General features: G+C 41.3%; 1 protein-coding gene across 10 annotated transcripts in view; it reads right to left on the bottom strand.

Annotated features, from left to right (window-relative positions):
* The window catches only part of MEGF11 (multiple EGF like domains 11), a 293,113-nt gene that overhangs the window by 34,381 nt on the left and 236,103 nt on the right, over positions 1-22,629 (bottom strand). For 7 of the 10 annotated variants that reach the window (XR_012043914.1, XR_012043915.1, XM_072871110.1 and 4 more), the window contains 5 exons: positions 11,588-11,734; positions 8,825-8,959; positions 4,521-4,649; positions 2,068-2,196; positions 1,232-1,360 (listed from right to left, as the gene is read on the bottom strand). Coding sequence is in view for 8 of the 10 variants with exons in the window: in XM_072871110.1 (XP_072727211.1) it covers positions 1,232-1,360; positions 2,068-2,196; positions 4,521-4,649; positions 8,825-8,959; positions 11,588-11,734 (669 nt within the window). In the remaining 2 variants the exon portion in view is untranslated. Of the gene's footprint in view, positions 1-995; positions 1,099-1,231; positions 1,361-2,067; positions 2,197-4,520; positions 4,650-8,824; positions 8,960-11,260; positions 11,380-11,587; positions 11,735-22,629 lie in introns of those variants that run through there. The other 3 variants (XM_072871113.1, XM_072871112.1, XM_072871114.1) reach the window with 3 other exon arrangements.

Raw genomic sequence — 22,629 nt, 5'->3', positions numbered from 1 at the left:
CAGGCTTTGTACAGAGGTCAAATTATAAATGTACGTTCTTGTATAAATCTGCTACGATGCAGTTCTATTATGGAACTTTTTAGTTTCCTATTTTATTTATGGTTGCAGTAAGGGTGTACACAAATTCACAGGAAGTTGGCCACCTACAGAGTTACAGTGGTGCCATATGTAATCCCCACACGAGCATGCAAATTTGGTCCTGAGATACATGCTTTGCTGAATGCAAGTATGTGCAAAAAGAAAAGATGTTCATGAATTTAGTTATATGTACAAATACTTTCCATAAAGATCCATGTAGCAAGCTATAGTTAAGAAGCTTTAACTTGCAAATCTAGCAGGAATGTTACTGTATTACCTTACTGCCAAAAAAGGAACGAAACCCTGTGGAATTAATGCCTTGGTAAGGTGAGACAGGTTTCATCCTGCATTTAGAATCCAAGTAAATATGTGAGAATTTTCTTTTGATTTACTATACTGGACAAACAAGTAATTATTCAACTACAGCACATACAGTTTCCACTACCCTAATTCTTTGTTCTTAAAAGAAGCCATTTGGCACGGCGTGCTAAATATGCCAGCAAGACATTGACAACAATTACAGTAAGATATGCCAGTACCCTTGCAAGGCAATTGAAGTTCATTGTTAAACACTTGCTCGCTACTCAAGTTAAACACAGATCCTTCCAAAAATGGCAAGCAACATTTTTTCCCTTGATCTGTTTTAATTGTAAAGATGAATCTTTATCTGGTCCACATTTATAGCATAACAACCTACGCAAGAAAGCCCCAATATTTCTTGAAAGGTAGAGAGCAGAAAGGACTTCTTTCTTTTAACCCTTCTGTCTTCCTTCGTGCCTAGGGAAACCTGATGCTGCTGTTCTCAACAACATTAGCAAGGCACGATGCAGCTTGTGTTTTTCTATTAATTAGGTACAAGTTGTTTGGGAAGGCTACATCCAGTCGGCACTGAGTGCAGTGACTTGCTTTTATCTCACCTAACTTTAGGCTGGGAATGGGAAGGCCTCATTTGCAGAGAATTCACTAGATTTCTTTATGCTTAAACAGACTGTCCAGCTTTCCAGAGATGCCTTCTTCTCCCTATGGGGTATATAAGGTGCCTGGGGTTACTGTCTTGCTGACATCATCACCTCATTTAAGACCCTGTTTCTGCAAAGAATTCTGAAATACACCCGCCCGAGAAACAGAGAAATGAAAGCATGTTGCTACTTACTTTGCTCACATTGTTTGCCTGTAAATCCAGTCCTGCATGTGCACTGGCCAGTGATGTGGTCACAGTCCGCTCCGTTCTGACACTGGCAAACATTGGCACAGTTTTTTCCATAAAAAGCAGCTGGGCAACCTTTCAGGAATCAGAAAAAGGAAAAACTAAGAAATAAGCTGAAACACAAACTCAGATGCCTTATCAGCACAAAATATATAGGCCTATAAATCTATGGATTTTAGGCCTCTATTTGCATTTATTTGATCATCTAAATGCAGAGATACTATGACAGCCAATTTTCTTGAAGTAGTGTTTCTCATATCTTACAGAATTGCTTCTTAAGTGTTTCAGAAGAATGAAAACTTGACCCATCTATACAAACTACATTTTCAAGAAGTGAAAGAAGATGGCTAAACAGAAACCCTCTAAAAGGCCGGAGATAAATCAATTACTTGCAAGTGGAAGAGCCTTCTTAAAAGGCTCACCAGAATTTTGATCTCCTCTTTCGTACAGCGCTGATTATTTGGCACTAGTAGGATGAGTAATCTCAAACATTTTCCTAAATCAGACCACATATACTGGGGCTTTAACAAGCAGGGACATAGACTGTGCAAATTCTGACAATGAATCAATAATGTAAATGATCGGTCCTCCTTTATCGAGTGCCAAAGGCATAAAAAAACCTTGAAAAGCTTCAGGACTATTTCCTTCAGGGTGATGTGAAGTTACCACAAGCAAGAAGCAAGTGGTTTAACACGGAAGAGTGCAATACTTGGAAGAGACACGAGGTAGCAGCACATACTTTGACAGATTCCCTGGCACAACAGTGTCTCTGAAAGGCTTACGCTGAGTGCAGTAGAGCCCCGTCCAACCATGAGTACATCTACATTCTCCATCGTAAGGGCTGCACATTGCTCCGTTGTGGCAGTTGCATGAATGAAAGCAATCAGGGCCCCAAAAACCAGTGGGACAAGCTATGAAAATAAAAAAGATTTGTCAGCTGACAAAAAAAGCAATGAGACTGCGTTAGTGCTGCGGAGGAACGACAATAAAGGGAGAACCTGGGAGACACCAGCAAAGGCAGAACTTCGCATTGCAGAGCTTGGCATCGCTGCAGCGACTCCCTGACAAGGACCGGTTCTTCCCAGCCAACGATTGCTTTGCAAACCCAGGTGCCAGCCTGCAACCTCACCCACGCTGTCAAGCCCCGGCACAGGGGATTTCTTCCCCATCTAGGTCAGGTGGCAGGATCAGGTCTTTGCTGCGTACGTGCACTGAGAACCACTGAAACAGTGACCCTCTACATGACTCTAAGTGCTCTAGCCACTCTCCCTGCCTTACTGGCATTATCTGTGAAGACAATTTAGACAGGGTTTTAAAATATGGAGGTAATTTAATTTTCTTTTTGATATTCTGGAATTCTTGCATAATAAAGCACAGCTATTCATGGTTTACTTTTGCTATGCAATCAACTACTAAAATTACCACATTCATTTGAAGCATAGAGTGCTACTCAAACTATGTAAAAATGTAAAGAAAACTTCTTACAGTATGAATTCCCATCCACCAAATCAGATTGCTTTTGTTGATGGGGCTAATATTAAATTAAAATCTCCAGGTCTATTATATATTTCAACAAGTACAATATTAATACATTTTCAAAAGTTATTTTAAGCCTCCCTCCAAAAATGAATGCAGTAAGTTACGGTTATTAGTGCCAGACTAAAAGATCCAAAATGATGATAACCCTTCAATATAACAACTATATTTTTGCTTTAAAAAGCACTTTCCATTGCTTCCTATTAAAGACATGAATTAATAAGGCATGGTTCCCAGGAAACCTGAAAGTACAGAAACTGTGCCTATTTCCATGTATGCCATTGGCTCAAGTTCTGACGATAAATGCAAGTTTCTGGCATATGACAGACATCTCTAAAGCCAGAATGAATAGCAAAAAAACCCTGCCATGACGTAAATCAAACAAAAGGTCACTGAACTCACACAATGTAAAGCTGAACAGGATTTGGCCTAAAGTATTCGTGCTATAAGCAACCAGAAATACTTTTACAATGCCTTTGTAAGCCAGAGCTGCAGGGTCTGTTAGTGTCTCCAGAACTGGCTCTGGAGTTGGAGCTAAATTTATCTCCTTTGTAGCTCCGTCTCTCGGTCATTCCAGGTTAACTGGTGCGGAGGGAGGTCTGACCGAAATAGCTCGGTACCAGACTCGGGTATGTGAGGCCAGGTTCCGACAGGAGCCTAGTGTGAGGCCAGGTTCGCGTTGGGAGATTTACACTTTCTTTACAAGAAGGTAACTGAGGAAACAGTCAGGTTCCTGCTTTGTTCATCCAAAATACAAAGTAGCTAGTGCTAGGTCCTTCTGCCTGCTAAACGGGAAATTGTTGCTGCCGAGCTGGCCTGCCTCACTCTGTAAGAAAAAACATCTTTTTTCAAGGTTAACAGAAACTAACAGTCATTTCCCAATTACACGGCTAAATATAATGAGGAATCTGTGGAGCTTTCTGTCTTTTTTTCTTTTTTTTTTTCTGTTTTTGAGTGACAGCAATATTCTGCCTGTGGAAGACACACAATAAAAGCAAAATTACAGCCGTCTGTTTTTATCCGATTCCTACTTTATCACTTGAAGTTTAATATATTTTACTCTGGAATGCTGTCTAATATGCTAGTTGTATCCTGAATATGAAGTAACATTTCTGAATGATAGGATATTGCTTCCCTCTGTGATCTATCTTCAATTAAGGGATGCTCTCAGGAAATGACACTTTGGGATCAGCAAATGCCAATCTTCTACCTGGGCAATTTTCAAGAAGAAATCCTCCATCCCTCCAAGCCCACATTGACTTTTACAATTAAATTACATTTAATAGAAATATTTCAGCTGCCTAATTTCTCAATTCTGGGGGCTTAGTACATGAAAACATTTACTGGTTAATAATTTCTAATGTAATAGCTGAAAGAAAATGATTTCAAAAAATAAATAAAAGCGAATCCAGTTAGAAATTAAAAGGGAGCATGGAGCTTTCCTTTCTGATAAGAGCTTGTGACCTCCCTTTCCTGTAATAGAAGCTAGTAACAGCTTCTGCAAATTCCAAATGTAGAAACTAATTCAAGCCAAAGCTAACTTAGATTAATTAAAAGAAATAAGCTATAAAGAGAGTAAGGCAGTGGCTGCTGTAATACTTCAGGGATTTCTCCAGAATCTGTCTTTAACTTTCAGAAAACACTAAAGAGGAAAATAAGTTATTTGAAAGTGGAGCTGGAAAAATAACACTTTGCTTACTCTGAGAGCAGTCCATCCCTATCCAGCCTGGAAAACACTGGCAGGATCCATCAGTAGGATTGCATGTCCCGTTCTCGGTGCACTGACAGACCTCGGCACAGTTCTTCCCGTATTTTCCACTGGGACAGACTGTGAAAATATAAGGCAGTTTACTGAATACTCTTCACGATGAATATGAGGAAGTCATAGGACTTAACATTTAGCAATTAGAGATAAAAGTAATTACAACATTTTTATTTGCTGAAGCCAAATGGGCAAAATTCTTCTGGAAAGAAGGAAAAGGCAGAAAGTATTCAAGTCCATTTTGTTTGCTTACATCCCAGGCATAAAAAAAACAGGAAAAAGTAATCTCAAAATCCATTTTTCTGCTGGAAAATGAATCTAGTATAGTTAGAAGATTACAATTATTGAAGGGCATTATGGAAGGACGAAAAGAGGAGAGACAAAACACGGAATAGGGGTTATTGGGAGAGGAAGAGAACAATCAAGTTGAGAAGAATTCAAAGAGTAGTAGCAAACACAAGTAAGTGCCTAGAACGGATTGACCTGGGGACATGGCCAAGGGGGTGCCTTGGCGCAAACCCTGAAATAGGGATCTGTGCTGGCTCAGGGGATTCACAATGAGAACAAGAAAAATAGGAAAGGAACATTTTAGGCTAAATATCAGCCTAGCGAAGAAATCTCAAGAAGATGAAGAGCAATGGGGACTCTTACTTTCAGGTCTGTCACTAGAACCTAACTCCCTTGTATTGTACAACTGATAATGACAGTAATACTGGGCCAAAAGCTGCAAACCTTACCACCTGGTATGATGGCCTGACGTACTAGCCATGGGTATTGTACTAGGAGGCCAGTGCCCATGAAATGGCTGGTGGTGGATAAGCTTTCAAGGAGAGACTGAAAGAGCTGTAGTCCTTTCCCCTGCTATCCCACTGGCACCACAAAATGCATCATGCATCATGCGGCACTGCAATAAGGGGTATGCTAGAGTACCTACCTCAGCACTGTCCTGATTCCTTCTGGATCAAATGGTGGTGAGAGAAGAAGGTGCCTTTTGCTACTAAATACACTGGGCTTTGCTGAAGATCAACTTTCAGCAATGCTGGTGGGAGGCAGGCTCCCAGCATCAAATCATGCAAGTGGAGAGTAAACCAGGAGCAAGCCTGCCTCTTCCGTAAGTATTTTTACCATATAAGTCTGGAGGAAGACTACTCCCACAAATAAAGCACATATCTAATTGCTGAAATGCCATGCTTGTCTTTTGGCATCTGTCCACCTGTTCATCTCCAGTACCTCTTGCTGTAGTAAGTGTTCAATTAGGTTGCAAATGGTTGTTTCCATGCATTATATATATGTTTGACTGAGAGTTGTTAAACAGACATGTTGCATCCTAACAAAATCAGGGTCTATTCCTGTTGGTCCACCTAGCTTACTCCTGAAGTTGGAAGAAAAGAAACTATAATTATTTTTCAGAGTCATCTTATAAGAGCCTAAGCACAGTGACATAAAACTAACAGACTCGTAGATCTTCAACCTCCCACCAAATTATTGGAAATCTTTAATGTTAAAGTTGATGGAAAGCTCTGCTCAGTAATGAATGAAATGTTTAATTTCTGTGCTCTTATTGGCTGTGTTCCCTGACAAAAACAGATGTATTTTCAAAACAAGATAAAACATACAGTCCATCTTTGCAAAGAATGTAACAAATGGAACTGGACTTGTATCCTGGTAAATAATAGTGATGTCAAAAAAGTGATTAAGGCACTTTCCTGAATTATGCAACTGTTTTACCACTTCAGCCATTCTCACTTTCTCATATGTAGTCTCTGCAGGTGACCTCAATCTATCCTGACTGTGAATCAGCCACATATTGAAATCCTCAGCTGTGATTCATTTCCTTTCATACAATATGCCATCTTCTACTCTTACTATGGCAGAAACCTATGGCATACTATTGTTTTCTACATGCATTTCTATATACTGTGGACTTATCTGTAGGATTGGATAAAGTTGGTTTTGGCTTTCAAATTATGTGCTAAACAGAATAGTTCCCTAACTGAAAAGAGATAAAACTAAACACAAGATACAGACACAATGAAAAGAACAATACACAGACACAAAGAGAAAGAGAGAGAAGGAAAGAAAAGCCCTCATATCACAGAAAAAGCAAAAGCTAAAATGATCTGTCAGCCTAGGTTCTCATACATGCTACACTATTATTCAGTTCCAATGCTCTATATAGAGCAGTTCAATGCAATATTTTTATTGCATCTTTAGGATGGAGATAGATCACATCACTTAAATGAAGGCTGGATTTTTTATATGTACAAGAAATAGTTCTCAAAAGACTTACTTAAAATAGGAGCTGATTTGCACTGCAACATGGAATACTAAGGAATCAGGAAAAGATTTGTGATCCAAACACCAATGCTGACAAAGGCAACAGGTCATACATTATAAAATAAATGCTTCAGTTCCACACAGTGAGAGCTAGCGGAGGGGTTCCTACTGTGTGAGCACCTCTTGTCGCAGTGAAATAGTATGATGCCCTCCAGAATGTCAACTCAGAAGGACTACAAAACCGATCCTGCCAAAATGGTTGTTCTCATTAATTTAAGTAACCTAGTTGTGGGTTGACACAGTGACTCTCTTGTAAAGATGTGAGATCCAAATACAAGCACCTTTTCAAATGTCTCAAACATTTTTAAACAAAGCTGTAAAGCAAGGACTAATACCACTTTCTTCAGGAGCAATCTGATTGCACAATGCAGATAGTGATGTTAATTAGCTATAAAAGCTCTGAAGTGGGACTCCAAAAGTCCCTGTGGGATGTCAGGTGTGTTCTAGCAGCGATAACAAGTTATTATCAATCCGTCTTGCTACATGATTGTGAAAGATATTCATAAAACAGCTGCTTAGTTGTTTGCTGCTCAGAATCCTTAGCACAACCATGTCAACCTGTGCAAGTTCGGAGGTTACACAGCTCCTCGCATCCATGTGCTGCTGATGGAAGAATGTTCCCACTGCCAGAAAAGAGATGGCACAAGGAGATGAAAATTCAAAAGTGAAATCTTCGTTTCACGTTTTTCTAATGGAAAATATTAATTAGCATTTTTCTTTCTACAAAATAAAGTTACATGCTAACTCATTATGACAAACTGCAACACAAATTGATTTTAATTAGGACATGAATATTTTAAAATTAATTTGCTGGATAGATCAACATTTCAAAGTAAAACCAGAAGTGCTGAACATCTGAGCAAAAAATAAAATAGTTTTCTTAAGAGGATAATTAGCCCTGCTTACGCTTTGAAATCTGGCTAACTTTTCACATAAAATGGACAAATTCACTGAAATATGTTCATTTTAATAAATTAATTGGTATAATGTTTAGTTGACTATCCAGCACAGGAAAAAGAAAACATGGTTATACTTAATCTATGTTTAATGATATTGCATAAGTGCTATCTGCAATTTCTAACTTACTGAAAAGCAGGTCATTAAAAAGTGTCAGTTCAATTTTTACAGGGATGGTGACTTCACAAGGGCAGTAGCCATTACGAATAATCTCTTTTAAATCTGTCTGTAGAAAATACCCACAGTAGTATGCAATAACTGAGACTCTGCAGAATACTGTAACAATTTTGCAGGCATTTTAGGATAAAACCAAAAATGAAACCTGTGGTTAAAAGTGGACAAACTTTCAAAGGTACAGAAAGGTGATGGACATTAGGGGGAGGTGAAGCTACTCTTCACCTGTGAAAATTAACTCGTTTTCCCTCATTTGCCTCATTGCAAATGTTGATGTCTCCTGCACTGGTGTTTGGGTGCGCATGATTTTAGCTATTCCCAGTCAGGTCCTCAACAGTGTAAATAAGGTTCCATGCATTAACTGGGTGTTTGGGCTTGTGTACCTGAGCTGGCCTTTACCTTAACTAATATCTACATCTCCTCCTGAAAAAGAGTGCCTGAAGGTGCATCAACTTTTAGGATATGATAGACTTAGCAGAAAGGAAAATGAAACCATTGGATGGCTGATATATTTACAGCAGGTGTCTCATTCCATATTCATTTCAATACAGAGCAGCATACCTGTTTTATTTATGAAAGCAGGAGCATGTCATATATACAAAAGGGTGACTAAGTACCTATTTGCATTTTTTCTCTGAAGTAAAGAATTTCTTGTGATCTAAATGGCTGAAACAAGGAAAAAAGGCAGGAACCTTGTGACCAGTCTTGCTGCAAAGTCACAGACACAGGAACTTAGGAAAGGAGGTGGCATTTGGGGGTCTTGGGCTCAGTACCTTGGTTGCAGAGAGCACCAAAGAATCCAGGCAAGCAATCACAGTGTCCTGACACGTGGTGACAAGGCCCGCTGCTGTGCACACATGGAGGGCATGGCTGACTGCAGTGGTGTCCATAAAAGCCAGGGGGACAAACTGAAGACAAAACAAAATAAGCCGCCACAGGTTTTCAGAAGATTTCTCATTGCTGAGAGCTTGAGAATTGTCTCTCTGTCTTAATCCCAAACCAATATTTCTTAATTTATAAAAACACAGTTTTGTGAACAGCTGAAATTATGAAGCCTGTTGGATTCCATGTCTAATAAAGTGCAAGCTCTGAGTAAAACTGCTCCTGTGGTTCAAACATTCGCACCATCCTACCTCATGTAAGTCCTTGGCTATTCAATAATACATTGGAGCTCTCTCAGCAGCCTCTCTCTCAAGACACTAATTTGAGTCTCTCTAGCCTGCTCCAGCTAAACACTTTCACAAAACATGGGAGTTTAAGATGTTCAAGACCTCATAGCCCACTGGCAGATATGGTTAAAAACACATATTCCAAAGCTTTTAAGATAGGTAGGAAGAGAAACACTCACACACATGCTATTTCCTTTGGAAAGTAAGTTAAGAAATCAGAGAAGGTATATTAGGAAACTCTCAATATTTTACATCTAAACAACTATGTCAAAAGCTGATTTCTAAACATATTAGGTGCAATACCTGTGTTCAATTGGGACAGTCAGTTTATACATGCCATTGCAGGAGCAGCATCCATCAGTGATGAACAGAATCTAAAAATGGTAATTACGGTAACAGCATACAAAATCACCTAATCTGCATCAGTAATCACACCGGATAGCTGAGTAAACTTGTCATGAACTGTGTGCTTAATTTGCTTAAAACCTGGATTGAAATTATTATAGAATTTGTGCATAAGGTATAGTGCCAAGATTATGGCTCAGTATCTCTTATAAATGCGTACTGTCACTTCTAAGCACATGTGGAATGAAAAACTATCCACTGTCCAAGCATTCACTGCGATAGATAAGACAAAGAAATGTTAAATTGCAGTAAGTAACTGTAAAAATGACTTTATACGTTTTTATTTTTACTCCGGTGATTCTCTGTTATATAGTCCTAGCTCAGTGGTTACTATATCATGTCCGTTCTATTTTTTCACCGAATGAGAATTTTTTTCTTGGTCGGTATGTTCACAGAGGGTGTCAGGTTCTTACATTACTGCAGATTTCCAGCTGGAACTTAGCTGACAGGTTTGTTGATGATGCACTAGCTATAAAACAACCTGGATCATTCCTGGAGACATTTCTGCAGGCCTAAGAGCCGTAAACTATCCCAGTGTCTCATGTAATCCTGATTACACAGAACAAGCTGGCTGAGTATCATCTTCAGTACTGCCCTTTACAGGCTAAATTCTGTTTCTAAATGAATTTCCAAGAGAAAAATGGGAATGATTCTGAGAGCAAACTTAGCAGGCTAAAGCTACCTTCCCCTACAGAGGTGTCCTCTTCACAAGGTAGTCTTGAGCCTGAATCTCGCAGAAGAGGTGGGAGCAAGCGGAATTCCCTGGCTGTATGTTCAAGAGAGGCATTGCAGCGACAGGAGGCAATAGCAGAAGCATCCCCAGAACCCCTCTGCTGTCACCCCAGTGGGGAGGAAAATTTCCCCCCGTTAGGTCCTCAGCAAATGTCCTCAGGGAGCAGCCTGATTACTGGAGTTGCAAGCTGGGGACATGGTTTGCCTCTTGTAGCCTACATGCCATCAGCTGATAACATTAAGCTGTTTTTTTTTCATCTCAGAAAAGTCAGAAACTATTAACTTCTGGAAGTTTTGCACTCTTAGGGTTTCAAATTTGTAAAACAATTTCTTCCCCAATTCCCTGAAGCTCTGAGCACCACATTTTAGCCTTGGAGAGCGGTTTTAGAGCGATATAGATATGCTGAAGCACCTGGAAATTGGGGTTTATAATGGAAATGCTTATAGGCCATTAACTACAGCAGTGCTAGAGGTCATTGTTATAATGGCTTTAAATAAAAACTGTCACCTACAAATTATTTTTAGAGATGAGTGTGTTCTAGTGTCACATGTAACTGGTGAAATCAAAGGGGATATATGAACTGGGCATGCAGAATGTCTTACAGGAAGAACAAGACCTGCTACAGAAAAGACAAATCTGTTTCTTGTTTACACAGGAAGAAGGTTGCGTGTAGTTTGGATCAGTGAATAAGGGTCCCCAAGGGGCAAATGCAGCTTCCCAGATAAAGCAAATGAGAGGATTTTTGTCCCCTTGGCACATTTTAATATGTAGCAGCAGAGCATCAGACAGGAGCAATTTCAGGCTGCTGTGTTTCTTTTTCTGGCATATAAGAAAACATTGTCTTGTTATTTTGATAGCCAACACTCATCCACTTGTCATTATGTGTTGGGTCGTAGCTGACTGTTTAATAGGTATCCTAGAGTTTACCACTTAACTTTATATCTATTTTTGCCCAGATCCTGCCAAGTTTGGTGCGTAAAGGTGTTGCTCCTTCTTTCAGGTCCCCTGTGACCTCCAGGTGCTGTGGAAGGCCAGAAGAAGAAACACAAGGCACAACTCAATGCAGCAGTCTTGAATTCTTGACCAAGAAGCAGTTTTTAGGCTAGCTTTTGCCCTTAGGACGTCATGAGCTAAAGCAGCTCAGAAACCTGTGGCTCTGTCTGTCTGGTGTCATAAATGAGCATTTCTACCTGCTTTGCTTCTGCCACCACATCTATGGAAAACCTTACTTCTCTGGCACAAGGGTCCTCTGTATCCTGGTGCACAGTCACAGGTGCCATCCTCTGGGGAGCAGGATCCCCCGTTCTCACAGTTACAGGAGATGGAGCAGTTTGGTCCCCAGCGGCCCTGGGTACATATATTGTCGCAGTGGATGCCTAAAGACATAAAGGCACGCGTTAGGTTTCACACAGCTTACTCTGCTCATTGATCAAAGAAACGTTTGGCTGGACTGATTACCTCACAGTACATCACAGAGCAAACACGGGAGCCTGGAAAGGACATAGCTATCCTTTTATCTGCTTAATAAAGTGAAAATTAATAAAATGCCAAAGAGGTGAATTCTGCAGGTGTTAGCGGGCTCCTGTTCAGTCCTTAGCACCATTAAAGAAACTCTGCACGTCATCTGAGAGATGAAGGTCAGGAATTGCTTTAAAGTCACCAAATATCTCAAACAACTCATCTGGAAATATGCAGTTGATTGAAGCCTAATTACTTAACTGTTGTGAATTGGAAGACCAAAAAAAGAAAAATCAGGGTTCTGCAAAGACATGTCCAGTATTTGGGTTCTTGAACGTATGTAAATTCAGTTCTATGCTGTGTATTGTTGTCTTCCTGGCTTAAAGCGCTGGGCTCTGGGTTATTCTGCACATACCCCACATCCACCCAGAGCTCTCCGAGTTCTGTGTTAATGAACCGAGTTCTGATCTAGCAAGCGGCCATATGTGGGCACAGGCTGATTATTTGCATGTTAAATGGAGACTGAGACCTGCCAATCCAGCTCCCAGTGATTCCCAGGATTGTTGTTTGATATTTATGATTATGAAAAACAAAGCTTGGAAACACTGAAAGAAGCACACAGTCAGAAAGCTTAACATGAGGTTTCTGGCATTGTTTCAACTGGTTTTGTTTTAACTGGTGACTTTTAAAAACAACCTTGTGCCATGGCTTGTCACATTTATATGTAATCTAAGGATTTGAGCCTGCACACCATTACTTGTCCGAGAGGCCGTTACTCCACTGGGATAAGGCAGTACCAATACCTGCAATTAGCAGAGCTATTTGCATGATCAAGGGCTCCTTGGATTGAAAAAGGTTTGCAGGATCATGAACTAAGAGAGACATTAAGCACTGCCAGCTGCAGGGAGTGGCATTAGCAGTAGCACACTGTAGATACTGGTAACAACAGAAAAAATGAATCACAGACTGGCTCGAAAATTTTCCTAACATTACCACACTGGGTGCCTTAGATCTGCGCTACCAAGATTTGATGGTATGCACATGCCCTAGCCAGACTTTCAACATGAAGATGTTCTTTATCACCCATGCACATGTCCCCACTGCATAATGGGATAAATGCAGACAAGGGCTCTGAGAGCTCCAGCCTCAGCCAGAGGTTGGATTAGTGCATCGCTAAGAGAAATACAATCCCAAGTAATTTCCTCCACCTCAGATAACTTCATCTGGATGCTACAGGTAATGGACTGTATTTGTGCAGCTGTGATCTGTACAGTCACCAAACTTTGAGGATTATTAAATCAGCTAAAAGTCATTATAAACACACTTACAGTGCAGTTTCAAGTTGGTTTTATAAATCTCTGAAGTTAATACAGTAAGAAATACTGCAGAGCCAAAATTTCCCTTTTCTGAAGATTAATCACACAATTATAATGTCCCTTCCTAGAAAATCTTAACCAAGTCTGGCAAAAGTACAGTTTGAAATGGGGTTTCTAGTAATACATGATCGTAGCTTTATTTATAAAGAGGCATGGTCCATGCTGTAGAGCTTAATAAAAAACACATTAAAATACAGTAAAAACATAACACAAGCTCAATGCCTTAATATCTACATAAATAAATCTGAAAAAAAGGAATGCAAAAAGAAACAAGGAACATTTGTATTAGTAAAATCAAGAAAAACAATGATTTTAATACAGTCTTCCCTACTCCCTTTGAAATCAGTTACATCCTTGGATTACTTAAACAGTAAATGCTTTGTGTGTGCATTTATGTAATACATCTATAGTACTCTGTAATTAAAAAGCCATACAATAAATCATAAATAAATGCATTTCATATTTATACACATATATACGATCATTTATAGCTTTGCGAGTCTCAGCGCGAGCTCCCAGAAATGCAATTCAGACACAAATGTAGAAAAACGTGTATCTTTTCCTCCTGACTGCAGCATTAAAAATGCAATTCTCTCATTGTGGATGGGCTATTTATAAACGGAGACAATTAAACAGCATTATTTCTTGTCTCTTTTGGCAAAGTTTGGGGAAGAATGACATTGACTCCTTTCTCTTGAAAGGTAGCTGAATTAGAATGCCATGGCTGTTCGTTGCAGCAGCAAAGTCCTTCCTTTAGTAATGAATAATGAGGGATGTCTTCCCGCTCCTAACGAAGGCAATGAGTCATTGTGAAGCCGATTGTTGTAACAAAATGTAAAGGGGGGAAAAGGAAACCTTCTAGAAGACACTGATACCCATTACAGCAGTTATTTATTTATAAATTTTCAGAAGACAACCGAGAAGGTGCCGCAATCAATTTTTATTACTTGATATTACTCTAAGTTAATTCTCATGGAAGACTTCATTTTTGGAGGCTCCTACACTTATTGAATTGCAAATGTAAATGAGAAGTTAAAATTGCATCTGGACACGTATGTCTTATGGAATTGTGCTAAAAAAAGCACCTTAATTTTACAATTCCCTAACCTGACAGCGTATGAAGGGGGAGTCCATCCCTCCCAGCTACTTTACAATCAGAGTCAGTGAAGCAGCAACCTTCTTTGGCATACAACTTTAATATTTACTCAGGAACTTGCTGATGAACATTTCTGATAAGCAATTAGTTTTCAATTTTCAGAAATGTGAAAAATGCTGAAGTTGACATATCTCTATATTATCTCATGTTACAACCACAGATTCCTAATTTATGAACAAATTCCTTGTTTCACAAGCATGATGTAGAAATTAGAAAGACAACTATCAGAAGAAGTCCTTGAAGCTGCAGGAAGCAGTTCTATACATAAACTCTATTGCCTAGATACCAGGAAATTATCTTACTGCTTGAGGCTGTGGTTCACAATTGCAGATACTAGTAGGAAATTACACTTCCAAGACCTTCTTAAGCAATGTTCTGGGGGTGAATTGTAAGTGAAATTCACATAACTTATGTAAAATTATAGTTATCCACTGTACATGGGGCAAAGGACATTTGCACTCTCATGCAGTAATCCAGAGCTAAGGTAAGAGCAGGTCCACTGTGGCTTTTAACTCAGCCTGTGAAACAGCAGCCACCTCCATGTCCCGGAGTGGATTCGGGGTACTGGATTTCTGCAAACACTGTCCGCTCTCTGGTAGGATTTCCACTGCTGTCCTTCGGCCTGCTCTGTACATGGAATTTAGCTGACAGTCCCAGGAGTGGCTTCACTCCCCCTTCCCCACACCGTCTTCCTTTGCACGCACAGTGGGTAGGAAAAACAGCACTAAGCGCCTGAATTGCTGTTATGTTTGCTGTGAAAAACACAATCTGGAATGAACTTAACCCTCCAGAGCAGTCATGACTGCTCTCTTTTAAGGGACAACTACATGGGAAAGCTGTTCCAGGGTCTTTCTCCTTAAGGGCCCTTCCAGAATAGTTTACTGCCAAGTGGCAAAGCAGCTGCTGTCTGGGACATCGGGACTATCTGGCGTATCTCAAGTCCAGGCTTCCCAAGGGTGAAGCAGTCGGGTTGTGCAGGGACGTTCCAATGCAGAGCTGAAGATGGTATCTTGATAAAGGAAAGTGGCAGGGATAGAGATAGAGGAGGGAGCGTGTCTGGCAAGAGCACTGGCTGACACAAACTCATCAAGTCACATACGTTGTATGGCAATAATATATATCACATATTGTAGCCCAGTTCTGCTGCATAGTGGCTAGAGAGGTGTGCATCTGGTGACTTGATGTGATATAAGCTTGTATCTGGCTTACATGGAGCGGCGTAAATTTCTACCAGATGAAGCTGGTTCTTTGTATTAAAATTTACAAACTGGGCTGTGAAGGATTCAGCTAACATCCACACAACCATCATGAAAAGGAGCAAGAAAAAGAAAAAGGAAAAAAACCCCAAGCCATACAACTGGGATGTAAGGCATCTATTGAAGAGCTACTTCATATGCTGCTTCCGTTAATAATCTTCCATGGCTTCAATGAAAGTTTGTCAAAGCAATGCAGATTTAGTACTGCCTGTAACTATATCACACTGAAGGACTTTGGAGGGTGAAATTCCTGAAAGCCAGACATAAGTAGAATTCCCTTTTTTCCCTCTCCAGCTTACTTGTGCAATTGCACTCGTGCTTGGGGATTATGTCTCTAGCTCTTAATAAAGCCTGCCATTGTTTCTCTGCCTTGTCTCTAGATAGTTGGAAACTAATACTCCAAACACAATAGAAGAGCAAAAATGGATGGAATAAATGAGAACCAGTGGCCTATTTTTGACCACTGCTATCCCCCTGACAGTAGCCTCTGCAGCAGGGCCCGCATGCTGCCCAGCATCTAATTATTTTTCAGGGACGTAGGAATTTGATAAATCATAGTATGTACCTCCCTTCCCCCCATGTACTTTAATTTTATATCTACCAGTGTGCAACCATAATTATTTCTCTGAATAAGATCTTCAGCTTTTTTTTTTTTTAATAGTCACAATCTAAAGACAGATGCAACATCAATTAGCAATGACAGGAATGATTTCAGCAGACATTTGAATCCAACACAAACATTGTGCTCTCCTCCACCTGTCTTTCAACATGACATGAAGTCATAATAATCTCTTATTTCTGGCATTTGAATAGCTTTGGAAAGAACTGCTTTTTATGCATAAATAGGCATTGGATTTATGCAGGCAATACAGTGGAGGCCTGAAGTTTGGTGAGTCACGCTTGGCTTTGATCTGGACTGCCTGGTAGCTTTTGTCTTTGGCAATACTAATTCTTTGTGGTGTTTTGCCTACCTGTTGACACAGTACATAATGGCAAAAGCACAACAGTACCAATACTGCTTCAGTAGCAGAAAATAGCCTAATGATTATAGCTGCAAGGCTATTTTAGATAAGTAATTGCAGAAAGTGGGCCAACAAGCACTTGATCGTACTGAAAAGAGGTGTGGGAATGTATCACAATGTGATCTCTTAAATGGGCTGCTCCTTCATGCGATACCATCCCTCCGGTGTCCATCGCGCAGGACTGTCCCGCCTGCAGAGATCCCTTTGGCAGCTGTAGCACATCTCCCACCAAGCCGTCAGCCCTGAAGGGGTTCCTAGGCGGGTGGTTGTCACGCCAGGGTCAGAGCCAGAGTCCACTGAGGCCACGTGGACGTCTTGCCTTGGCCTCCTAATTTGTACATTTATTTCTGATAATGATTCGATAATCATATGTTCACATTCTCTTTAACCTTATTCTCTTCTATTACTCCAGTACTCCTATTGCTGTTACACTTATGTTTTCCCTATAAATTCTATTTAAATCAGCTTTGTATTTGAGATTAGATCAGCGTGCTTTCCTAAGTAGAGAAAATTTTTCTGCTTCAGTCTATAAAAGGTAAAAGAAAATTCAATAAGAACATAAGAAAGAACTGTCCGATTAGCTCTGGATCAGCTGTTCAGAACGTGTTATGACAGCATACGAACAAGAGTTCATAAAGAATACTTGATGCTTTTCTATCACTTGTTGCATCTTCACATTTATTCCTACCTGAGGCAAACTCCGAAGTATTTGACTCAGATCCAGTCAGAAACACCACAGCACAATTCATGACAGCTCAGCATTTAAGGATGCTGAAGAACAAGAAAATCTGCTTGAGGAGGGCAGCAGATAGAAGAAAACATAAAGGGATCTCTCATAAAATTAAATGGAAACATTAAGAAATGATGGCTGCTCATCCAGTCTGCAAATAAGCTATTTTTGTTTTTATATAGTGAAACTATTCAACAGAGATAACAGCAGCCACATTCACATTATCTATGAACTTTTGTGGTGTTCTCAAAATGCTTTTCTAACTGTGAATTTTTTTTCAAATTGCTGTGGTGGAGCCCTTACTCACCTTGCTAAGCACTGTTCACTGGTGGGCTTCAGAGGGGCAACGCAGAGAAGGGGAAGAACATCTTCGGTCACAGGCTGGCCAAGATGGTGAAGAGGGCTTTAAACTAAAGTTGCCGGGGAAGGGGAACCTCAATCCATCCCACTCCTACCAGTTTGATGCCAGTGCCAGCAATAGGTGCCCAGAGCCTGGAGAAGGATCACAGCTCAGCAGGAGAGCACCTGAAGAGCAGCACAAAGGAATTCCAGCCACTCCAGCCAGTACGTCAGCTTCATCAGGGGCCCAACTTAAATGCCTCTATGCAAACGCACGTAGCAGGGGGAATAAACAAGAGGAGTTGGAGACGTACGCACGCCTGCAGGGCTATGATCTTACCGTCATCACGGAGATGGTGGGATGGCTCCTGTGGCTGGAGTGTTGGAATGGAAGGGTACAGGCTCTTTAGGAAGGACGGGCAGGGGGGACGAGGAGGGGGTGTTGCCCTCTATGTCAGTGACCAGCTGGAGTGCATGGAGCTCCCCTGGGGATGGGTGAGGAGCCGACCGAGAGCTCATGGGTCAGGATTAAAGGGAGGGCAGGGACAGGTGACATTATAGTGGGAGTCTGCTACAGGACACCCGACCAGGAAGACCGAGCGGATGAGGCCCTCTATAGACAGATTGGAGCAGCCTCACGTTCACAAGCCCTGGTCCTCATGGGGGACTTCAACCGCCCCGATATCTGTCGGAGGGACAACACAGCAGGGCATAAGCAATCCAGGAGGTTCCTGGAATGTGTTGATGATAACTTCCTTCTCCAAGTGACCGAGGAGCCAACAAGGAGAGGTGCTATGCCAGAACTTGTTCTCACCAACACGGAGGGGCTGGTGGGGAACCTGAAGCTCAAGGGCAGCCTTGGCTGAAATGGTGGAGTTCAAGATCCTTAGAGCAGCGAGGAGGCCACACAGCAAGCTCACTACCCTGGACTTCAGGAGAGCACACTTTGGCCTCGTCAGGGATCTGCTTGGTAGAGTACCACGGGATAAAGCCCTGGAGGGAAGAGGGGCCCAAGAAAGCTGTTTAATATTCAAGGATTACCTCCTCCAAGCTCAGGAGCGATGCATCCCAACAAAGAGGAAGTCAGGCAAAAAAGCCAGGAGGCCTGCATGGATGAACAAGGAGCTCCTGGACAAACTCAAATACAAAAGGGAAGCCTACAGAGGGTGGAAGCAAGGACAGGTAGCCTGGGAGGAATACAGAGAAATTGTCTGAGCAGTCAGGGATCAGGTTAGGAAAGCTAAAGCCCTGAGAGAATTAAATATGGCCAGGGATGTCAAGGGCAACAAGAAAAGCTTCTATAGGTACGTCGGTGATAAAAGGAAGACTAGGGAAAATGTAGGCCCTCTCCGGAGGGAAACAGGAGACCTGGTTACCTGGGATATGGAGAAGGCTGAGGTACTCAATGACTTTTTTGCCTCAGCCTTCACCGGCAAGTGCTCAAGCCACACCACCCAAGTCACAGGACTCCTGTGTGTAACAGCCCATCAGTCTAAATGAAAGCTCCATGATCTGGCCCTAAATAATGAAGAATAAGCCTTTCCCTGCAGCTAGTGAAAAATTCTAAATTGTCTCTTCTCTCATCATTGCAAAGGCAGGGACTGGGAGAATGAAGTACCGCGCACTGTAGGAGATCAGGTTTGAGACCATCTAAGGAACCTGAAGGTGCACAAGTCCATGGGACCTGATGAGATGCTTCCATGGGTCCTGAGGGAACTGGCGGATGAAGTTGCTAAGCCACTATCCATCATATTTGAGAAGTCGTGGCAGTCTGGTGAAGTTCCCACTGACTGGAAAAGGGGAAACATAACCCCCATTTTTAAAAAGGCAAAAAAGGAAGACCTGGGGAACTACAGGCCAGTCAGTCTCACCTCTGTGCCTGGCAAGATCATGGAGCAGATCCTTCTGGAAACTATGCTAAGGCACATGGAAAATAAGGAGGTGACTGGTGACAGCCAACATTGCTGCACTAAGGGCAAATCGTACCTGACAAACTTGGTGACCTTCTATTACGTGGTTACAGCATTGGTAGATAAGGGAAGAGCAACTGATGTCATCTACCTGGACTTGTGCAAAGCATTTGACACTGTCCCTCATGACATCCTTGTCTCTAAATTAGAGAGACACGGATTTGATGGATGGACCACTCGGTGGATAAGAAATTGGCTGGATGGCTGTACTCAAAGACTTGCGGTCAACAGCTTGATGTCCAAGTGGAGACCAGTGATGAGTGGTGTTCCTCAGGGGTCGGTATTGAGACTGGCGCTGTTTAACATCTTTGTTGGCGACATGGACAGTGGGATTGAGTGCACCCTCAGCAAGTTTGCTGACAACACCAAGCTGTGTGGTGCGGTCGACACACTGGAAGGGATGCCATCCAGAAGGACCTTGACAGGCTTGAGAGGTTAGCCCGTGCAAACCTCATGAAGTTCAACAAGGCCATGTGCAAGGTCCTGCACATGGGTCAGGGCAATCCCAAGCACAAATACAGGCCGGGCAGAGAATGGATTGAGAGCAGCCCTGAGAAGGACCTGGGGGTGTTCGTTGATAAGAAGCTCAACACGACCCAGTAATGTGCACCTGCAGCCCAGAAAGCCAACTGTATCCTGGGCTGCATCAAAAGAAGTGTGACCAGCAGGTCAAGGGAGGTGATTCTCCCCCTCTACTCTGCTCTCCTGAGACCCCACCTGTAGTACTGTGTTCAGCTCTGGGGCCCACAACATCAGAAGGACATGGAGCTGTTGGAGCGAGTCCAGAGGAGGGCCACAAAGACAATCAGAGGGCTGGAGCACCTCTCCTATTAAGACAGGCTGAGACAGTTGGGGTTGTTCAGCCTGGAGAAGAGAAGGCTCCAGGGAGACCTTATAGCAGCCTTCCAGTGCATGGAGGGGGCCTACAGTGCATGGAAGTGTTCAAGGCCAGGTTGGATGAGGTTTTGAGCAACCTGGTCTAGTGGAACCCATGGCAGGGGTGATGGAACTAGATGGTCTTTAAGGTCCCTTCCAAACCATTCTATGAGATCCTATGATGACTCCCGTGTGTAACAGCCCATCAGTCTAAATGAAAGCTCCATGATCTGGCCCTAAATAATGAAGAATAAGCCTTTCCCTGCAGCCAGTGAAAAATTCTAAATTGTCTCTTCTCTCATCATTGCATGGGCGATTTATGCACCCATTAATGTAAGTGTTTTTCTGAAAGTAATATACTTACAGCCTAATGCACCTCTGTGGAGCACTAATGGTACCCCTATTTTTAATTATCTAGAGAAAACTCCAGATATGAATCATCCAACTCAGGGTATTTATGCAATAAAAGCTTTTGAGGCAAGAGACCTACCTCACAAGAAATTAAGTCAAAATGTTTGCTAAAATTAAGGATCATCTGGTTCCCTTTGCTACAGGATATTCTCCAGGGTGTGCTATTGCAGGAAGAAAAGTTGCCACTAGCAGAAAGGGCAGATCTTGAAAACAGTACTAAAAGGAGTCAAGTCCTATGCAGTACTACTTCACCTTTAGGATGCTTCCTTCCTACTACTTCTCAAACTCTGGACATGGTTTCAGGCCAGGAAGGAAGAGAAACCTGGGAAAGAACCAAGCAGACCATCAGCAGGTAAGGGAGGAACTTGTAAGTGGGGAAAAATGTATTGCTTTCCTGACTTTTAAACGTTCAAGCCCCCACGCTAAGCCATGAGCTAAGACCGCAGATTAGCAAGAGCTGTTGTACAACGGAAGGTGTGCAAGCCTTTCATGTTTAATAATGTTGACTGAAATTCAACCTTTTCTCCTTTGTGTAGAATGGGAAGGAAGATGTTTACAACATCTGTCACTGCAAACACTTCACCAATAACATATATATACAACATCTTAGCTTGCTGGCTGTTTATTGAATGATCTTTCCTTTTTCTTCTTTCACACACAGCATGTCAGCATCCAGTATTTAGTCTGCTGAAATGTTCACAAATAATTTTTCACCGCTTCTCACCCACATTTATTTATAGGTGAACGTATTGTACACACAGCCAAGCTTATATATAGAATGCCTCCATATTAAAATGGAAAATGGTTGAATATCTCTAGCATCACGTTTCATTTTTTTAGAACCTATTAAGTTAGCATAATCCAGGATGCCATCCAAGCTATATCTTTTCACATAAATTTAAAAGCTGTCCTTTAATAAGTGAAAATAAACCCAAAAATAAATACTAAGATAAATGAACTTGTATCTCTTCTGTGTTTATAAGACTAATACTGCAATCATTTGCATGCATGCTTAAGTTTAGCAGTAGGCTTACTGCAGATTCTAATTATAGTTTAAGGGTCTGATCCAATTCCCACTGAATGAATAGCAAAAATCCAATTGATTTCATGAAAGGTGAAATATATACTAAATCTGGTGCAGGACAAACACAACTAAACCTCACTTAGATGAGAATCTGGAGCCCCCTAGATATCTGCCAAGGAATGCACAGACATAATTAATGTCAGGACATCAATGAAGTCTTTGATATAACTTCATAATTCATATTTTTAAAAATTAGCCCTATATCAGCAGGAACCATACTTAAAGGTTCCTGTCAAAGAGAGAATTTTTAAGCACAGCCTGACATTAAAATCTTATCAACTCACTTGAAATTAAGTCAATGAAAAATTAAAGCTAATTTCTAATAAGCTTATGTTACATTCATAGACTAAAGGGCACTTGTCAAATCCAGAGAGTAAGCATACCTTTTCATACGGAAAAGATTTTCACATTTGAAAGGCAGAGGCCAGAAGAGAGGCTAAAATGCACCATTTTAGGCTGACTCCAAAAATGTCTAGTTTTTCTGTCTGTTTAAAGCTAATGGAAGGATACAGAATAATCACAGAAATAAATTATTAAGTTAAAAATCTGGGATAAGACTGCCAAAAGTGATAAGTGCAAAATATGGTTTAGAT

Source organism: Ciconia boyciana, chromosome 8, assembly GCF_034638445.1.
Source record: "Ciconia boyciana chromosome 8, ASM3463844v1, whole genome shotgun sequence".
Lineage (NCBI taxonomy): Eukaryota > Metazoa > Chordata > Aves > Ciconiiformes > Ciconiidae > Ciconia > Ciconia boyciana.
Note: the sequence above shows the minus strand (reverse complement) of the source record. Positions and strands in the feature narration are given on the sequence as shown.